The sequence below is a fragment of the Gobius niger genome (genome assembly GCF_951799975.1).
Source record: "Gobius niger genome assembly, chromosome: 10".
NCBI lineage: Eukaryota > Metazoa > Chordata > Actinopteri > Gobiiformes > Gobiidae > Gobius > Gobius niger.
Window position 1 is genome coordinate 1,989,604 of NC_136861.1, and position 21,503 is coordinate 2,011,106.

At 44.4% G+C, this 21,503-nt stretch overlaps 1 protein-coding gene across 1 annotated transcript; it reads right to left on the minus strand.

Annotated features, from left to right (window-relative positions):
- Positions 1-620: 620 nt before the first annotated feature.
- rrn3 (RRN3 homolog, RNA polymerase I transcription factor) lies at positions 621-15,700 on the minus strand. Its single transcript, XM_079564185.1, has 17 exons — positions 15,345-15,700; positions 15,112-15,168; positions 13,073-13,162; positions 12,041-12,170; positions 10,921-10,980; positions 9,224-9,287; positions 9,067-9,136; positions 8,596-8,694; positions 8,429-8,509; positions 7,173-7,290; positions 6,395-6,525; positions 6,146-6,276; positions 5,887-6,071; positions 3,052-3,160; positions 2,836-2,988; positions 1,049-1,133; positions 621-895 (listed from the first exon to the last, which is right to left on the minus strand). Exons 1-17 carry the CDS (start codon positions 15,438-15,440, stop codon positions 743-745), a joined length of 1,812 nt encoding a protein of 603 aa, XP_079420311.1. The 5' UTR covers positions 15,441-15,700; the 3' UTR covers positions 621-742.
- Positions 15,701-21,503: the final 5,803 nt, after the last annotated feature.

Here is a 21,503-nt window from a genome sequence, read left to right on the forward strand (position 1 = left end):
ACTGTAAAGGGGTTGCCAAAGTTTGCCTACACAATGAAAAACTGACTCTGACAGGAAATATATATGAAATTATTAAAACTTACTATTTTAAATGAGTATTTAAACAACTAAACTGGAGTGATTGATATTTATTGGGGACCCTGGGGGGCCGCAACAAGCCAGACTTTGAGCAGAGTGTCGTGGGTCACTTAAAGAAAGTTCAATTTGGTGGCGTCTCCTCTTGCTCTCCGTGTTACTGTTTTTATAATAATCCGGTCCAGACCACTCTTGGATTGACCTATGGGAGGCGCTGTGGGGCTACGTTCAAGCTGATGGGGAAACAACTTCCAGTTTATCACAAACTTTTTATATTAAAGTCGCCCTTCGGCCCAAGGGTGAATTTACATTACATTTTACGGGTGTTGGATGTTTCTAAATGCTAACCAAACAAGTAATGCATCGATGCTATTCTCAGTGACCAATCAGAAACAAGCTAGCTTTGTTTTGCTATACATTTAGCCCAACATTAGCTTGCGGTTCTAACAGAATACGATGCTGACGCCAGGTAAGCATGATCAAGTTCTATTTGTCTGTGGTCTTGACTCCACCGAGAATTCTTTCTCATTCAGTCAATGCTCCTCCCCCACCTCTTAAAAACAATCCCTCAATCAAACCATCCAACCCATGGAGGAAGTGGCCTGAGCTTGGAGCAGCGTTGGAACAGCACAGTTTATCTGTACATTTGACTCCTGTGGAAAGACGGCTACAGCGCACGGTGGAAGCTGATGGGGGGAGAGCCCACACTGCTGGGGCTGAAGGCTGCAGAGGATTCGTATGAACCAGGAGTCATTCCCACAATGCCCTCTGTCTTTGGAGTCTCTCCGCACAGGAAGTCGTCCTCGTCCTCCCTTGATGCCTGGAACAAACGAGAAAACACATTGTGTTTTACTTCCACTTGAGTCAAGTTATTTGAAATCAACGAAAGTCTGACTTGGTTGAATATTTAGCTAAATGTTACTGATAGATTCAAACAGGAGTCTCTCACTCCAGGGATAAGAACTAGAGTGACCTGCTGCGTGGGTTTGTGTGCGTGGAGCTCCGAGTCACCTGGTTCCTCCCAAACCTGGTACAGAGGCTGGATCAGCGGCCCCGACCTGCACACAAACACACATGGATCTGTTAAAACAGCAAGTTCAACCGGTGCGGCCAAAAACAGGCTTCACAAGCTCACACTTTTGGAACTGTCCTAACATTATCGTTTACTGGACTAACATTTTAAATTGAACTGATGTTTGTGGAACCCAGTTACACCCTGACCCTGCACTTGCACTTTTTGGAGAACCTCCAGTAACTGCTAATGTTATTAATAAGTTTGAATGGGAAAAAAAAATCGAATTTGAATTAAAATGGAAGGTAGATGATTTTCATTCTATATGGGATCCGTTTCTGGGGTATTTCTTCATTCAGTTGCTTGCTTGAAGTCATTGACAAATGGCCTGACATAGCATGTTTCCGCCGGACATATAAATGTGGCGCATGTAATGGCACCATAAACCGAAGCTCCGTTGCAACCCGAAAATATGAATATCTCCATGAATATTTGACAACCTGTAACAAAAAGTGTTGTGATGCTGATCGTCCTCTCCCCAAGCCTTAAGTGCTACATCTGAGTTAAGTCTTTGTGAAAGATCGCACAATGTGAAGATCTCCACATGAAGTTGGTGTGGACAACTTGGCCATCCTGAAATATTGGTGGGGACATGTCCCCATGGTCCCCACACAAACTTACACATGGGTTAAATCTAACTCAGTGATTGAATTCTCTTGAATACATGCATGTATTCACTGAGGTTTAGTTGGTTAGCTACAGGTTTGTTAAACACAAGTTTCACCAATTTTCATCACGATGTGTCAGCTCCCCTGACTATCGGCCCTCCCACAACTTCCTAGGCCTCAGGGGAGCGGAGAAACATCACAATGAAAATCACAATCACAAGTTTGTTCACCTATTTTATATATTTTATGTTGTAGATTAGGGCTGGGCAATTAATCAAATTTTTATCTAATTGTGAAATTGAAAAATTGAAAAAAAGGGCTATCACGATAATCGTGTGGTGCGTTTTAATTGAGGAGAATTGGCCAGTCCTGTCACATTCTGGAAAAAAATATGGTCAGCGCACTGCTGCAGCACCCGTCAGGTCAATCCCAGGGATCACTCGGCCCAAATAAACAGGAAGCACAGGGCACCTAGATGGGAGCAACATCCGGGAACTTCTACTTCCCCCTTTGGGGGAATCGAGAGTTAAAAATTGCATCAGTGTGTATGTAGAAAAAGGAATAATATACAGCGCCCCCTGCTGTCACAGTTCAACACGTTATATCGGCCAGGCCAACCACCTTCATATCGGTATCAGCCCCTGCAAACATAGCCACCGCAGCGTTAATTCCACTTCCCACAGCGGTGCATGAGCACACAGGAAGTGGAGAAAAATAATCAGTGAAGGGCGGGACTCTGCCGTTGATGCGGTGTTATTAGCGGTTTTGCGTGAATATTTGCGCAGAATTATGATGGAAACATGCTCTTTCTCTCTCTCTGAGCCGTTTGTGGATTGGTATTGAGGGACTTCCGCGTCCCATAAGTGACGCTGCTCATGAACAACATGTGACGCAAATAAACAAATCTGATTGCACGTGATCGTTTTGATTTTTCTAATGCCGCCAACGGAGCCGGGTGTTCCAGACTGATCCCCTCTGTATAAAACAAAATCTAAAGGGGAATGATTCTGGTCTCAAACAGGCTACTACAAATAAGCCCCAGCAGTACCTGAACAAATGAAAAAATGAATAGAGACAAACCTCTTGAGCAGGTAGGGGTCGAAGGGGAAGAAGCAGTCCAGGGGGTTGGTGTTGGTGCACACCCGGTCTCCTCCGGTGGAGCTGCGCACCACAGGGAGCATGTGCCGACTGTTCCTCTCGATCACACTGTAGCAGAACACCACCTGGTACCTCCTGGACAACAACAAAAGCATTTACAAACAAATCCAGCCTGCTGCGGAGAACCAGCACTCGTACCTCATGATGGCGGCGAACATGTGTGTGACCGTGGGCAGACACACTTTGAGAGGGTTCAGCTGGCACATCACCATTCGCTCCAGGTTCAGACTCTGCAGGTACTCCAATCCTTAGGCACAGATAAGAACACCATCAGACAAGTGGGCCTTTCCCCACCATTCGCACAGGAAGTCCATCCACCCAGGAGGGGGAGGCCTCATCTCGTACATGATAGATCATTATGTGTGACGTGTCATCTGCACGGTGTGGAGAGGAAAGTGATGAGGGCAGAGACGCTGTGGCTCATGCTGGGTTGTCACTTTGAACGCAGAAAAACAACAGACACTTTCTGTGGTACGATGTACTTGGCCATGTGTCGACCAACGGCTGAAAATAGCCTGAGCATCAAATAGCATTAGCATAGCACTATATAGAAAAAGCAGAGGGACCTGCAGGAGGAAGAGGAAGGAGGAGGTGGGGAAGCTGACCAGTGCAGGACACCACGCTCTGAAACCGGGACAAACCCAGGAGGTGCTGCACGGTTTCAGAGGATCAGAGGAGACGGAGGGCAGCCAGCCAAGTTTCTTCCGAGTGCTACAGTTTCCCTGACCTCCAAGGTCATGCGGGTCAGGTTGACACACAGTGGCAGAGTGTGAACAAAGTGTGAAGTGTGAATTACTATTTTTGCAAACCACTACAGCTGAACAAATATGTGCCTGGAATCAAGTGTTGATCCTGTGGATTTAGTTGTGGGGACGACTGTGCCAGGCTAGTAATCTCTACTTCACAATGTAATACAATTCAGTTATAGCAGCGTTTCCCTTGGTTAACTGGTTTGGCGGGGGGGGGGGGGGGGGGTATGGCCACACGTGCATGTGCGCGGTCAGTGCACACTGCTGGGTAAAATAAAGTGTTTCTGGAAATGATTTTATTTGCAACAATTTATTGCTTGAATTTCATGATACATATTTAATGTAGTTTAAAGAGTAACTAAACACCAAATCCACTTTTTTTTGCTGATAAACGGTCTAAATGGTTGTTGAATAGAGTTAGCTACATGTCCCAGTCAATATGTTGACATTTGGTGCAAACTTGTTCAAAATCTCACTTTTGTGTCTAAAACCGCATGGTTCGCGCCCCCTACTGGTTTCACGCAGCAACTACATTTGATATTTTGTGGTTGGAGGAGAGTGTGTCCACGGCGTCCACAAAACGTCATCAGTTCTGCCTCTGTGCCTCTGTGGCCCCGCCCACACACCCCTCCGCCTCCGTCACGCAGCAACCAGGACACGCGTCGCGCAGTCAAACCAGTAGATGGCGCCCCTGCGATGCTCACACTTCGGCTGAGGTGGTGCAGAGGAATAAATCCCTTAGAAAAGCTACTGTGCGATGCTCTCTCTCTGTTCGCAGTCACTGACAGCGAGCGAGTAGATCTTTTTTTTTTTCGTGGATAGTTGCTACTAGTGATGCGCGGGTTGCGGGTTCCACCGTCGTCTTTACAGCAGGATTTTGGTGTAAATATACGTCGGATTTTCATAAAACAAGCAGCGTTTTGCAGCTTGTGATCCAGAGAACGCTTTTGTGGCGCTCATGTCTCCTATTTTCCACCGTATGTGTTGTAATGCTATTTCCTAATCAAAAACACCCCCAGAGTGGTTTGTGGCTTCATTCACGCAGCTCTCCGCAATCCTCCTGAATCCTGCTCTCTGAGCAGCTGCTCCTCCCTCTCCTGGTGAACGACTGAGTGTTCAGTTGTGTCGTAACAGCGGAACGGAAGTGCTCGACGTCTGTAATGTAATGTCTTAATTCTGTGCTTACGGCCTGATTTTAATTTGTAAAACAGCGTTTTCATTATTTCTGTCGTAAGAGAGAAACAAAGAGTAAAAAAAAAAAAAAAAAAAAAGAAAAAAAAAAAGGATGTGCCCGAGGTGCTTCCAGGTCAGCTGAGGCCAAAACAAACACATCGCGTCTGAACAGATCAGTCATGTTTGCGCTGCAGCTGAAGATGGAGCTCGTTACCTACTCTGGACACACCTGTTCTTTATTCTTAACTAACGATCATGTCACGGAGAAAAAGAAGCGCGTTTGGCTACGAGGACGAGGAGTTTATTCAACCTTTTTCAAGAAGAGGCCACTCGTCTAGCTGTTTTTTTTCTCCGGGATTCAGCGACTATCACCAAAATATTGTTTCTCTGTGACTGTCACTAATGGATGTTTGGTGAACCTTCGCCAGAACCAAAGTGGATTAACTTTTATAACCAACGCGAGTCCCACAATGTAAACAGCGATGGACCAGAGCGGTGAGTCAGTCCAAACGCGGGTTAGCATGTGTGTTAGCCATTTATGAAGCTGTGTTGCAGATGTCAACTCCTTATAACTGCATCGTGAAGTGACTTCACTTATTGTTGTTTATTTATATTACGGTAAAGTTGTATGCGCGGAGAGAGGGGGCGGAGTTAACTGAATCGAAGCGTTGTGTCTTCCGGGTTCGAAAAATACCTCCAGAAAACACTTATATTTATCACAAAAATGAGTGCTCCATAATGGTAGAGGTACAATATATCATATAAATGCCTATACTTAACTTTGGAATGGCTAAAATAGCATGATATAGCTCCTTTAAGTAACTGTCTTTGTGTCTTTGAAATATCTATGAAAAAGCATGTAGTTTGGCAGGCCAGGCAAGCATGTCCAGGGAGTGTGACGTGTCCAGGTCATGTGAAGTGTCCAGGGAGTGTGACGTGTCCAGGTCATGTGAAGTGTCCAGGGAGTGTGACGTGTCCAGGTCATGTGAAGTGTCCAGGGAGTGTGACGTGTACAAGGAGTGTGACGTCTCCAGGGAGTGTGGCCACAGACCTTTCTTCATGTTGCCCTCCAGAATGGCCCGGTGTCTGAAGATGAGGGTGTAGAAGACGGCCTGGCAGGCGCTGTAGAAAGGCCCGTGAAGGGCCAGGTCACAGAACTGTTTGTCCACAGAGTCTTGAGAGTCCAGGTACGAGTGAACCCAAGAGACCAGCAGGTCCAGACACGCCCGCACCGTCCTGGGACAAAGCACATCACATTGCCTTTAGGCCTGCTGAACTAAAGATTGGAGGACTGTTTCAGCTGAACTTACACGATGGGGATGAACTTGGCACGGGCCAGGAAGCTGCCCATGTACCCGAGGGCGGTCTGTCGGAGCACTGCGGCCTGGGTGGGGTTCTGCACCAGCTTCCACAGGTGCTCCAGGAAGGCCTCGGACAGAGCCTGATACACACAACAGCAAGGGTGAAAAATGGCTACAAAAAAGCAAGAAGCTCAGGGCGGTTGTGGGAAGACCTGTCCACCTGCCTTCATGTGATGTTGATAGGTTGTGTGTACTGACCAGTCTGAAGCTGCAGAGGTAGAAGAGGGCATACTGGACATGGGAGCAGGCGTGTGTGGGCAGGATGACCTTATCGAATACAGACAGCAGGTCTCTGTACAGCTCCTTAGTCCTCTCCACCTGAAGCATTCCTACAAAACACCGGATAAAAGTCATTCACGTTCAGGATTAATAATAGTCATTATACTAATGATAATGATGATGTGCTTCAGTGGTCCGCGACCCAAATACGACTTGTAATTTAAAATATAATGTAACATATGGTCTTTTCCTCAAGCAGTGGTTCTAAACTTTTTTCTACACATAAATTGTAGGATCCATTATTGTTCATTCATTAGTGCTTGTTTACATCTGTTTACAGGAGACTTACATTTTATTCCACCACTGGGGGGTAGTGTGGGGCCAAGTCTATACGATCACGTGTGTATTAGGTGTTTGGATGACGGGAGGTTGTACGGTTTTAAACACTCGTCTTCAGGGCCTGATTCTCCCAATAATCAGTGCCATATACACATTTTACTTCCATAAATCGTTGTCATATCACTTCAGTACACTGCAGGTGCCTCCAAAATATCAAACTAAGTGTGTGATACCTGGATCCCCGCACGCAGTCGAGGGCTAAACAATCGCTACACAATTATTAAAATGGTCCCTGACTTACATTTGGGCCCCGCCCCACCAGTTGGGAACCAAAGCCGCATACTTAAATGTGTAATTGAGCGTTACTTAATATATCACAGGTATGACAGTGTGATGTTGCGTTCTCTAAACGGCTTACCGTTGTCATGGCAGACATCTTTGATATAGGCCAGGAGCACAGCCATGAGTGTGTCGAGGCGCTCTCCCACAGGGTGAGCCATGACTGAGGAGGAGGGCTGTGGGGACAAGTCCTCATCCTGCAATACAACACATTCAGCTACAACTGTGCACATGTTACAGGAACCCAGACATTTGACTCTCGGCTTGAATACAGCACAACATGAGATATTGAAGTCAGAAAAGTGGATTGTCCCAAGCATTCATTCACTGTGTGATGATTTTCCTGGCCTGCCAAACTTCATGCTTTTTCATAGACATTTTAAAGACATATAGTCTGGGAGCGAGCATGATCTCAACGATTTCCCGGTGGGCGTGATCAACAGATGGCAACAACTAATCAGAGCAACGCTAGATACGTCGCAGCAACAAGCGGCAGGAAGCCTTTCCAAAAACGTCCTTATTTACGAGAAACGCTTCCAACGCTGTTTCTTGCTCCGGTTTCAGGGATTACATTTTTTTCCAAATGATTTAAAACAGACGAAAGAGCAGAAGAAAATATCGTATCACTCGCTGTGCACGCCATCTCTAGTCTTGGTAGTGTGGTGACGGCTTCCGCCTCTTGGGGGAATGAAGTCCCGCCTCTCGGTGCGTGATTGGACCGACGTGAGTAAAATGGTGAAATGATCGGCTGCGAGGAGCTGTCCAGACGGTTCTTCTTTTGAACAGAAAGGAGGAGTGTCTGGCAGGCCAGGCAACGTGATGATGGAGAGAAGAGCCCACAGTGAACCAAATCACTTTGATCATGATAAACTGTGCTTGTGTCTCACATTGTCTGTAGCCAACTTGGTGCTAAAAACCACAGCTGCAAAAGGGAGAGAGTGTGGAACAGTGAGGCAGAATAAAACAGCGAGCGAGAGAAGGCCCATAGACGAAATGCCTTCTCAGATCAAACACGGCGCAACAAGTTTTCAGAGAAAGCAAGCAGGTAGAAAAGAAAAAAAACTGTCCTGCATACAGCCAAGGTCAAATATGAACATTTCTGTGGCTATAGTTGACATGGAACCTGTGAAACAGCATGATGTAGGCTCTTGAAAAGCAATTGTTGTTCAAAATTGATAAAGGGGAGTGAATCGCTCCATTGTGAGATCAATAAAGGCTTATCTTATGTAGTTTTACGTTACACATCTACTACAGTATCTCTGCTGTTTGTCTAGCTAAGATGGAACACATGAAAGACTGAGAGCTCACGCAGACGTTTGTACAGTCAGGCTTTACCATGTCAAAGAGCGCCTCCTCTGGCTGCCGGTGGACAGCGTTCTCCTCGGCCTCCTCGATGTCTGACCGTGACGCGCTCACCTGAGAGGACACAACACAACTCAGAGAACTTGTCCTTCAGCAGAACGACACGAGATCCTCCTCAGAGCAGGAGAGTCTGCACTCACATCCAGGTTGAGCATCTTGTCAATGACCACTTCCAGCACGTCTCTGCGGACAGACGGGATGTACACGGTGACTCGGAGCAGGTTGTGGACGTAGCACTCCTATTGGACACACACAGGACCAGGAGGAAATAGTCAGTGTGGGCCACCAAGCTTCTGAAGGCCAGACACATCTTTGCTTTAATTTATTTTATGACATTTTGTCAACGTGCCTCTTCCACACGACTGGCCTGGTACCATTGGTTTGGCAAGTTTGTGAAAGGTTCTAGTGAGAAGCTTTACCAAAGCTCCATGAACTACTGCTCTATGACTCAGAAACACTTTCACAATAAATCATTATCATCATTTGTCACAAAAGCTACAGGGATAATGTGGAAACATGGTCAAACATCATCATTAAACTTTATTGACAGGGTTGTTATTGTAGTACTTTTTTGTATTTTGCAAACAATAATTTATTGATTAAAGCCTCACCAAAGTTCTGGACGACTTCTGAATGAAGGGGAACTTCTCCTGGAGGATTGGAGTCAGGAAGCGACCCGTCCTGAACACACAGGCAGGTCACAGAGTGTACTTATATAAAGATGAACCAAGATGCCGATTACTTTAAACAGAAGGTAAGACAACTTACGAGGGCACGTATCTGGAGATGAGCTGCAGCGCCTGGTGACACTGCTCAAAGTTCCTGGGCAGGTCTACAGAAGAACCCAAACATGTTTACATTGATCTAACATTATTCTTTCCATACCTGGATATATTTACTGAGTGCTTTGCAGCAGAAATAGGAATAGGGTTCGATCCCGGGACATTCTTGCTCTGAGGTATGAGCACTAACCGCTGTGCCACCGTGTCATCCATATAATTATAATACTACACACTTTTATCTCTGCAAAATCAACTTTTTGAGCTTAACCATGGTAACCTGGAGTAGTATTTCACTTTGAATGCAGGTTTGGATCCTGTTTACTTTGGTTGTTTCTTTCTTCTTCTTTCTACTGATTCAATCTCTACTTCCTGTATTTTTTATCAGATAGGACGAACATGACATTGACTACAGTTACATGCCGTCAATATTCGGGTTAAGGTCAATGTTCTGTTAACCTGCGTGAGACAGTTACTCCTGTTACATAGTCTTTGTAATCATTTGGGATATACACTAGTCAAGTAAACAATAAAAGTGTGCTGCTGAGCTGTGTCTGGGTTTAGCTCTGCACATACAAGTACTACGTACTCAAAAGACCAAGATTCCTTTTGGATAGAACAGGGGTGTCAAACTCATTTTGGGTGGTGGGCCAAAATTCAGCTCCCACAGCGGGTCGTGGGCTGCATATAATGTAAACCAGAAAATACTATTGACAAAACATTAACAATAAATTTAAAATAATGAGCTGTGATCTTAAAACAAAAGCCCAACAGGACTGCAGCCTAAAAAATAAAAAATAACGGCTTACACTTGTATTGCACTTTACTAGCCTGTGACATAAGTTCCTGCTACATTGTAGTCATTATTCATTCACTCCACACTTGGTGGTGGTAAGCTTCTATTGTAGCCACAGCCACCCTGGGGCAGACTGACCATTTACCACTTGGATATAATGTGTTGTTTATCGCGCGGGCTGGATTGAATCATCTCGCGGGCCGCATCTGGCCCGCGGGCTTTGTGTTTGACACATGTGGGATAGAACATGCACAGAACACAAATGTTCCTTATGATGGGGATAAACCAATAAGCATATATATGACCAAATATTAAGGTTGGAAAAGGAGGAACCCAGGATTATATTTGTTTGTTTTTTAAAACACTAATATGCGCATATTTGGGTTTTTAACCGGGTTTTGACTGCCTGTAAACATAGTCAATGTCTTCACATGGGACTGCTCTATGAAAAATGTGTGTTGGGCCATGGATTTGCGAGCATGCATTATAGATCTGTTGTCTCACTTCTTACCATCTTTTCTTTACTGAGACATTATTTCAATTCATTAAATGAGAAACATCATTGCTGAAGTTCCCTAAAGAAGATTTTCATGCCTCAATTATGCATGACATTTCCATGTAAAGAACTTTGTTACCAATTCAAATAATAATTCAAATTGTATTCTGTCTAACTTATTGAAGTTTTAATATTCCAAGGACCCCTAATCGACTGCCACTAGGGGTCCCTGTTTTTACTGATGAAAAATTCTGCACTACAGCACTGACGATACACTCATGTCCCTCTAGCTTCTGCTAACTGGATATTATATTTTCAAAAATAAATGTTTAACACTGACACAGTCTTTTCATGTCCTTCATGTTTGAAAAACACTTTCAAAAGAGTCGCTTACTTTCATCTTCGTCGTCCGAGTCGGAGAAGTCCACTCCTCCTTCAGAGATGGTCACTCGCTCTGCGCAGAAACACACAGGGCAGGGTCAGACACTCGGAGAAAAGGGCCAGCGGTGAAGGACACCACATTATGTCATCTTCATCATTGGGGCGGACATATTTACGGAATTTGAATCTAACCATGAATCTGAGGTCAGTTTCAGTTATCGACACAGAGCTTCGTAATGGACAGCTCTAGCGCCTCCTGTGGCAGTAAGAGCTCATTGTTTGGAGCTAGAAGATAGTTTTCCTGTTTGCGGAGCGTGCAGGAAAAAGTGTCTCCAAATGCAGCAATACTTCGAACCCCTGACTCTCCTGCGTGACCGTCTCCCACAACTCTATAGCAAGTAAGTTAACGTTAGCGTTTTAGCTGAAATGCTGATGTGGGACTTTGGGTTGAAGGAGAATGTAACGAGTCGCCTCATAGTGCGGCTGCAGCGCCTCCGCCACCATAAGCCGTGTCGCGGATACCAATGGCACAATGCGTTACGGGGCTCCCGGTGGCAGATTGCAATAGATTCACTCTCGCCACAGTATTATGAATTTAATAATGATGGCATTTTCCCAAATCTGCAAAGCGAAAGCTCACTGGAAGGACAACAACAATTTTCCTGGTATAGACGGTTTATCTTCATTTCTGACGCTATAAATAGTACATGTAATACCCTCGAAACGATCAACAACACATCGTTATAGTTCCTTTACTTTGATTGAAAAGGCTTTGTCTGTATTTTTTTTTATGTAATAAGCACTGTTAAACTTTTTTGAAACTATTTCAGTTTGTGTCGGACTATCAATGCTTTCTGAACATATAAACACACATTTTTAAAAAAATACCGCGATAATACCGAAAACTGTGATAATTTTGGTCACAATAACCGTGAGGGAAAATTTTCATACCGTGACAGCCCTAGTTTGCTGTGGAGAAATCTGCCTACGACACGGCTAAAATGGCATCTAGATTTATTAAGAGACAATGATTATGTGGACTTCCTGTATCCTCTGTACACTTCCTGGACTTGTCTACTGCTGACGTACATTTAAAAATGAGGCCGTAGAACAAAATGAAAGTAGCGCCTTACTGGGAATGAAGTGTCCCACCACCATCCTGAGGCAGGAGCACAGGTACACCGTCTGAGCAGACACCAGGTTACTGAGGAAGGCCAGGTACTCCTCCACCACGGGCTGACTGCGGCCCACCCACGGGAGGCGCTACAGAGCAGAGGAAACAAACACCCAGTTAACCTCCAGGAATTGGAATGAAAATAAAAAGGTCACAGCACCACCTACAGCTCACTGTTAGAAGTCCGGACTTGGAGGATTGAAATGAAAATGATTTAGTGTTAAACACTGCAGTGGAGAAGCAGACATTTGCTGTTTAAAATAGTTGATTTTCAGTGGATCGCAAATCCGTGTCCAAAAAATGACAGCAGTTTAAGTAAATGGTCACATATATACAGCGCTTTTCTCCCTACTTTAGTGAGGGCGATCTGGTGAATTTAAGTGTAAAATCGGCTACAAACTTGTTCTAACTCTAATGGTCAAAACAGAAATACGCGAGGAGCTGTCAGAGGATCAGGACGAAAAGATTACCTACAAAGGAGAAAACTATCCATTGGATTTTGAGGCTGCCGTCAAAAGAAGAGTGGATTATCTGGACTTCTGATTCTTGTAAGTTTGAGCCGTCTTTCATTCTTATTTTCTTTATATATGTTAAGTTGTTAGTGCTAAACTCTGTGAAGTCTTGGCTTTGTGAGGCTCCGAACACAAACCACGTGCTTGCCGTCTGCTTCTGACATTCTTCAAACATGTTCACGTGGTGCAGGGGTAGAGGTGGGGATGTTGTGTTCTGTGAGGCAAGAGGTGTGGAGCTTGTCTTTGCTGCTGCCCGACAGAGTTGGCTGTAGTTTTCAGTCCGGCTGCAGTCTCTATTTACTTGCTAGTCCGGGAAACGCCACATTTAATCTGAGATTTATATTGAAACATTTATCTAATGAACCATATGAGTAATATATAGATTTATTATACATTTTAATATCAAACCACAAAAGTTATCAATAGGAGTTAAACGTCTTATTTTTTGTCCTATAGCACAGACCAAGTTGGAATCTTACCAGGAGAGCGTGGATAAGCTGCTCGTGCTCCTTACTGAGCAGGGTCACACAGCTCCGGAACTCCTGCAGCCAGTTCACCAGCTGGGCATCCTGTTACAGTAACATACACAGTCAATATAACCCAGGAATCCTGTTACAGTAACATACACAGTCAATATAGCCCAGGAATCCTGTTACAGTAACATACACAGTCAATATAACCCAGGAATCCTGTTACAGCAACATACACAGTCAATATAACCCAGGAATCCTGTTACAGTAACATACACAGTCAATATAACCCAGGAATCCTGTTACAGTAACACACACAGCCAATATAACCCAGGAATCCTGTTACAGCAACATACACAGTCAATATAACCCAGGAATCCTGTTACAGCAACATACACAGTCAATATAACCCAGGAATCCTGTTACAGTAACACACACAGCTAATATAACCCAGGAATCCTGTTACAGTAACATACACAGTCAATATAACCCAGGAATCCTGTTACAGTAACATACACAGTCAATATAACCCAGGAATCCTGTTACAGTAACACACACAGCCAATATAACCCAGGAATCCTGTTACAGCAACATACACAGTCAATATAACCCAGGAATCCTGTTACAGTAACACACACAGTCAATATAACCCAGGCATCCTGTTACCAGTGATGTACCTGAACGCGTTCATTGAACGAAAGTTCATGAACGCGTTCATATTTTGGGCGAACGTGAACTGAACGCACTGGATTACTGCCTGATGAACGACACCATGAACGCGTTCATTCTGGTGTCTGTGAACGGCATTTCCCGTTCTTTTTACGTTCGTTCATTATGGTGCCAGATTTCTTATATCTGTGGTTTAAGACCGCGGATCAGTGAATATAACTATAAAACCTCGCCGCGTCGTCAGAGTTTACCAGCGGGTCTAAACTCTGGAGGGTCCACGGTGTAGCTCGCGCTAGCTCCGCTCCGCCTCCGCGCCCACGGCCCGACTGTGTCCAGTTCTGTGGCGCTGAACTCTGCTGTTTATGGCTCTGGCACAGGCCCTGGCACACCGGTAACCATCGGGTCCGCACGGTGCCCGCAGCAGCCACAAAGTGAGGTTACGAAGCGAGATTCCCTTGTTTAACGTCTGTCTCTCCAAACTCCTGTCTGCTCCGCGCTGCCACTCATTTGCATAAAGTCACAATGCAGAGTTTTTTAACTACAAATTAGCTCCTAAAACATTTTTTTTTTACATGATAAATTAACAAATTAACACAAATGCAATTGAATATCTGTAGCTTCATTTTCCACTAAGAATTTAAAAATTAAACTGAAAACCGTGACAGGCTGACATGAAATAGCTTTAACACTAAGTGAGGAGGCCATGATATTTTTGACTCATGGCTGAAGTCAACTTTCTCCAGCTCTCCCAAGGTTGGCAAAAATGCATCTCAAAATACTTCAGATTGTTGCTAAGATATGGATTTTAAAAATATTTCCCTGAGAGAGGAATATACTGTACTTCTCACCTTTTTCATGCCTGAATAATAGCTCGCAGCAAAAAAAAAGAAAAAAAAGAACTATGAACAAGTTCATTTTTGGAACCATGAACGAACTATTAAGCATGAACAATTATGAACTATGAACGAACTAGTTCATTTTGAAATTTGTGAACTGAACTTTGAACTAGTTCATGTAGGAAATGAACTTTCCCAACACTGCCTGTTACAGTAACATACACAGTCAATATACCCCAGGCATCCTGTTACAGTAACATACACACAGTCAATATAACCCAGGCATCCTGTTACAGTAACATACACAGTCAATATAACCCAGGCATCCCGTTACAGTAACATACACAGTCAATATAACCCAGGAATCCTGTTACAGTAACATACAGTCAATATAACCCAGGCATCCTGTCACAATAACATATACAGTCAATATAACCCAGGCATCCTGTCACAATAACATATACAGTGACCCTGTACCACATGTACATGTACCGCAGTTTGAGAACCACTGTGTTGTATCGGGTCACCATCCAAACAGTTTACCTTGATCTCGGGGTCTGCCAGCTGGTGTCTGAGCAGCTCATAGTCACTCAAGTCCCCCTTTAACAAACAAACAAACGATTCACTGTCATTTCATTTATACCACGTGTCATAACATGTACAAGCACGTATCCAGGCACACATAATAATACACACAATAGACGGAGACCTGCTTGTTTCCATCTGACACACACACGGGTGCGGGTGAGAAAAGCACTGGGAACCAGGCCGCTCACCTTCTTGTACTTGGCTAACGTCTCCGCCACCGTCCCCCCGAAGCGGACAGTCTTCATCGGAGGAGTGTTCAAGAAGTCCCGACCATCTACCTCCATGTTCCACCACCACCACAACAACAACACGCCGCGCTAATGCTAAGCTAACGCCGCGCTAATGCTGACCGACGCGGGGACAGGGACCCGCGGGGGACGTGTCCGCGGCCCCCGCCTGGACGCCGGCTGAGTGGGGCCCGTGCAGGGCTCTCTGGGTCACTTGTGTCGGAGAGGGGTCGTAGAAATCAGCACGAAGACCACAGAGCACAAACATGTGAGCGATCCGTCTGCGGCACCGGAAGAGACAAGCTCGTGTTTACGGAAGTGAGCAACGGGTAAATATGTCCGACACAAACAGTTCCGAGTCAGAACAGTTCTGTCATTGTGCACTTTATTAAATGTAAGTAAATTCATGACTTCCTTTTGTTGTTTATTGCTCTTTTTTATCGCTTGTTTGTTTGTGGTTGTTGTGTTTATAAAACGTATCTAAGAAAATAAATAATTATAGACTATTATATAAAGCCAACGCTGTAGTTTCACCCAAAAAATAATAATTGATCTTTATTTCGAATTGGGTTTAACATACAAAGAAGTAAGATTAGTGCTGCTTGCCAACAGACATGGTATTCCTGTTGGCTAAATAAAGGGGGCATTCAAGGGGTAAGAAATACTCCGACCTGGCGGTTCTGGTTGAATTCATAACAGAAGGCAAACCAGGAGACTTCAAAGAAGAAACTACTTTTTCAGCGGGCCTAACCTTATCTGGCATATATGACAAGCTGAAGAATTCATAAATTCAGCATATACAGTAGTAGGCCGATAGATTTGTAATCCCAGGGCCAAAAGAGATCCAGAGGAACCAGATGCCTGTCCGCGTGCTGGTGCCTCTGTGACAACATTCACCCCAGGCTTGGTGGATAGTTGATCCTAAATTCAGGCCAGTTGTGTGCAGAGACTCACTGAACATTGCAGGTGCTGAATCTATACGTATTATAGGCCATGAAGTCCATGATGGGACGTGGGGCTGTGCAATGCAGGAATCTGGGGCTGCACCTCCACAATCAGCTAGACATCGGTAGGGGTGTGACCCTCTCTGCTGATCTCGGGGCCTGGCTGTGCTAATCTGAAATCCTATAACAATTCTCTGTCCCAAGATCGCCTCTCATGACTCTGGGACCCCCTCCAAGACCTCAGAGAGCTTCCACGTGATATGTTGTAAGATGTCTTTCACTTAGGCTACATTAAAACCATACCTGATGGTCAGCCCCAATCTTGATTCTTTGTAGTTTAAATCCAAATAATCGAAATAAAGGTCAATTAATTTCCCCCATTCATGCTCCATTGTGTGGAGGATGATAGTAGAGTCTATACGCCAAATTTGCTCTAAGCAGCCAGGTAGATAGAAATAATATCCCTCTAATGTAAATGTGCATTTGTCAAAGAATGTGCAGGTCAACTGTGGTTCCTGTAGGGGGCACCTTTCTGTGTGGATAGTGCTTCACTCGCTCCAGGTGCCATATCAAATAAATCTGGCAAATAAACAATTAACAAATAAAGCATGCGGAAATGATTTAGTTGTTAGTAAATACATTTATATATCGTATTTGTTGGAGAGCAGAATGCACCTGTTTCCCTCTGTCAGACTGGACAGGATCCACAAACCTTTGACCTGCCTCTTCTCTGTTAAACATTATGGCACCTATAAACTGATCTCAAACCTATGTCCTTATCGTCTGTATTTACTCTGTGCACATCAGCAACGTCCCTTTGTTTGGACAATGCGTCGCCCCAAAAGAAGACACTTTTATTAAGCTGACTTTGACAATGTCCTGGGCTGTTTCTAGCCATCAGCAAAAAAAGCACATGTACAAAAAGTTCAGAGCGTTTGTGGAAGCAGATCAATGAAAGTACATTCAGGTGTGGTATTTATTTTAATCCTTCTTACATGTGTGTGTGATTTTACAGCAGCTAAATGAAAGGGAGGATAACAGGAGCGGCTCAGCTGATGACCATTAGTCCCAAGTCCGAGCTGAGGCCCCATCCAGCTGCTTCAGAGGATTTCTTCAGACTTATTTTGTATTAGTTCATCTTCTACTGCCTTTTCTCTGAGCTGATAAACTGAGTGTGTATTAAATGCAGTAATCACAGGCATCTGTGAAGAATAAGGATAACAATTTAAAAAAAACCCAAAAAAACCCTCCATCCCGATGTCAGGAATGTGTTGAATAGTTCTGACTAATATTAATAAAAATCCTTTACCATGACTGTCACGGCTAAAGTAAGCAGTGCCCTGCGACCTCTCGTTTGGGGGCCCAGGCCTGAGGGTCTGTAGACGGCCCTGCTAATCTCTCTTGCTTGTGCGTAAGGGCGTGGGTGCTGCTGATAAGACTCTTGGATACAAAGGTCGCTGTGCAGCCGTGGGTGTGACAGACGCACCTGGCTCTACTTCTGCCTGAACACAAACACTTCCTCTTCTGCAATCGCATAAAGTCAGTGACTACGGCTGCAATCAGTTACTCATTAGGATCATTCTCACCACTGCACTGCTCGGCCAGTAAACCTCAGGAAGATAACCCCAAAGCAACCCGTGGCTGTGCTGGTAGTTCCCAACACTTTCATCCTTGAGCCCCCCCTGCACATGCTGCAGTCAGGCCACGCCCCCCCAGTCCAAAGGTTTGGCCCTCACAAATGTATCAAAACATGAAAATAATTCTAATAAGCATTTATTTCAAACAAATAAACTGAAATTTGAGTGTTTAATGTATACTCCTTTCTCAGTCATATTTAACTATATCATTTGCTCAAATAATATCATTCATGACCTGACTCTCTGACCAAAGCTCTGGGGCCCGTCCTGGGGAGGCCCGCCCCCCAGGTTGGGCTTAACAGCTGATGAGCTGAGAGGATGGAGAAACAAGCCAGCGTCTGGAGGACTTATGCAGATGTTTATCATTAGTGCAGGACCTGGAAACTTGAACTCATGACCTTGTGCCTTGTTTCTGACCATTCAAGTCTGACTGTGCCTTCCACATGAAGAGCCTCTGTTGTGCGTCATACTGATGAGCAGGCCTACTCAAATGAGATCATCTCTGGAGCACGGTAACGCACTCGTGCTTCACAGCTCGAAGGTCCCGGGTTCGATTCCCGCCTGGACGGGGCCTTTCTGTGTGGGGTTTGCATGCTCTCCCTGTGTCTGCGTAGGTTCCACCGGGTACTCTGGTTTCCCCTACCACTAAAAACATGAGAGTGTGTTTGAGAGTGTGAATGGGACAACGGATGCAAATTAGCCCAAGGCTACAATCCAGTGTGGTGTGTTTACATGTATGAGATCCATGTGTATGTTCATTAACATGCACCGTCACAACCAAATTAACCAATAAATCAAACTAATCTAAAATAGCAGATGAGCTCCTGAAGCCCAGGTACCACCAGTACATGCACCATATCTGTGTGAAGATCATTACTTTCTAATCAAAGTGCACTGAGAAAGGAGGCCCATGTCTTTGTTGATCAATGTCAGAAACATGAAGAGTTAACACATCCCTAAGTCAGCTGTTAGACCTCCTTTGTGTGTTCCACCATCTGACTAATTTTCACACTCAAATCGCCTTCACTGCTCATCACATATCTTGGTTGGACACAGTACAGTCGGACTTTAATGTGGAACCTTGTTTGATCTAGATGACCTGACCTGAGCAGCATGATTTTAGTGGTATGAGAAACTGGAGCAGACACAGAAGAACATGTAAACCCCCCCACAGACAGAAAGGCCCGTCCTGTCTGGGACTCGAACCCAGGAAGGGAGGGCTCGAACTCAGCCGTGCACTGCACCAAGCAATGATTCTTCGAATACTGAAGTATTTTCTGTCAAATACTTCAAAAAGTTAACTTACATAATAATGAGAACAAACAACTTTGACTATCAGTAGTCAGATCAGATCAGTAGTATCTGTACTTTTACTCAAGTAGCTGATGAAAGAGTACTTTGACCACCGCGCTCATTTGTCAAAATCTTGAATCCGATTTCACTCAGCTCAGTGGTCATCGTGGCAACTGCAATTTGAGGCACTGGCACTTGGCAGGCGGCGGCACTGGGAGAGGAGTGAGTGATGCCCACACCACGTGCTGATTTTACTGACCCACCCACCACTACTGCTGTATACACTTCCATATCCAGTACAGCCCTCGGTGAAAAAACTGTGGACACCCGTGTGGTACGTCCTCATCCAAATCCATTCTTTGATGCATGTTCTGCTTTGAGCTGGTCATTAGGAACAGGTTTTATACAGCGGGCAACACCAGAATCCAAAATGTTGTGCCGGGTGCCTTTAAATCAGACGAGGACGACAGGGGTGCATCTGCTGCTGCATATTTAGACATTATATTTTCAAAAACAAGGCTCTGTGTCAAGGACAGAGTGTGAACATTGGAGAAACTAAAGCGCTGTGTCTGTGGAGGAGCCCACAGCGTGTGGTGGAGCAAAGCCACGACCTGCTTTCAGCTTCAACTTCCAAACTGCGGTTTCATGGGCTGACTCAGAGTCAATCAAAAACCACCCCAGTGCTTCAGGTCGGTTCTATGTTTATCTGAAAGTCAAATTCAATGGAAACAATGTGTAAAAACGGTTTGCAATAAAATAATAGTAAAACATACGATGCATCTTTGTCAGATGCACAACCAGAGGTGGAGAGTGAGCACAATATACAGCAACGGCCGTTACAGGAGCCCCCACTTGAACTGAGCACATTTTCTCCAGTTTGGCTTTGCCCAAATCTAAGAGCTTCTTGAAAAAAGTGTCAGTATAGCAACAAAAAAATTATGAAAACACAACAAAAAAATTATGAAAACACAACAAAAAAGCGACGAAAACACATTTTGTGGGCCTTAGCTTTCAAATGAGGCATTACACTGTTGTAGCGAGTATGAGGTTAAGGCTTTCATCATGAGTTTGTATAGAATTTGAAACATAGTGCCAAAGTCATCACAAAAAAGACCAATGGGCTATACGCACAGTTGGTTTCCGCCTGGACATTTCTTTCTTTAAAAAAACAAAACACTTTGGTGCATAACTGGGAGTTTGAATATACTGTATTCTACGACACAGATTGTCTCTGAAAGGGAGATTCCGTCCTAGTTTGTGTATGTGTGGGAACATCATTACCACTGAACAGGACAGCAGTTTAAATAGTATCAGAAAATGTTTATTACAAAAATATACATTTTTACAAAACACAGAAAAAAACACAGCAGTCGGTCCACGAGGCTGGTGCCTTAGCGGGGTCAGTGTGTGGGGCGGAGGTCAATCCACATCAGGGCAGGATCCTGTGAAAACACAAATGAGTGGAGGAAGTCTCAAACTACACAAAGATGATGGAAACACTTCAGAAAAAGAATGTTTTCTATTTGTTCATATTACAGTAAAAGAGTCATGTGTGCCCTGTCTGCTAGGTTTGCCTGATCCGAGACAAAAATGTCATACTCCATAACTTCTGAATACTGCATTAGGGATGCACCGATCCCGATACCAGTGTCGGGTATCGGGCCGATACCACATGCTTGTAGTCATGCTGGTACTCATTCACAAGGTCCCGATACCAGAAACTGTGTGGCCGGCGCTCCTACAGGACACAGCTCCACTGAGGGGAGAAAAAAGCAACACACTGGAGAATAGTTTAGTGTAAATCCATTATTCCACATAGAGCTGACTTTATTACAGACGACACTCCCTGAATCAGAGTCTGAGCTGGATTCAACCAGAGCTAAATGTTGTTAGTGCAGCAGTGTGGAGTCTGCAGTGTTTACAAAATACAGGCTAATGTTGCTAATGTTGCTAACTAGCCGCTAATTCGCGGCTAACAGCTTTGCCGATTCTTACGCCGTTTTATGCCCAGGGGCTAATTCAGCTGAAAAACTAACCCAGTGACTAAAAAATCTTCAGAAAATCCAAATGAAAGACATACAGCATGTTTATAATGAACTGCAACAAAACAATCAAAATGCTGAAGCTACTGGATAAGTTATAAATACACAATAATATCCACACTGAGCTGAAGGAAAGGAGAGAAGAGACCATTTATCTGCAGTAATAAGCAACATCTCAATACTATTGTTGTACTATTGTAAATG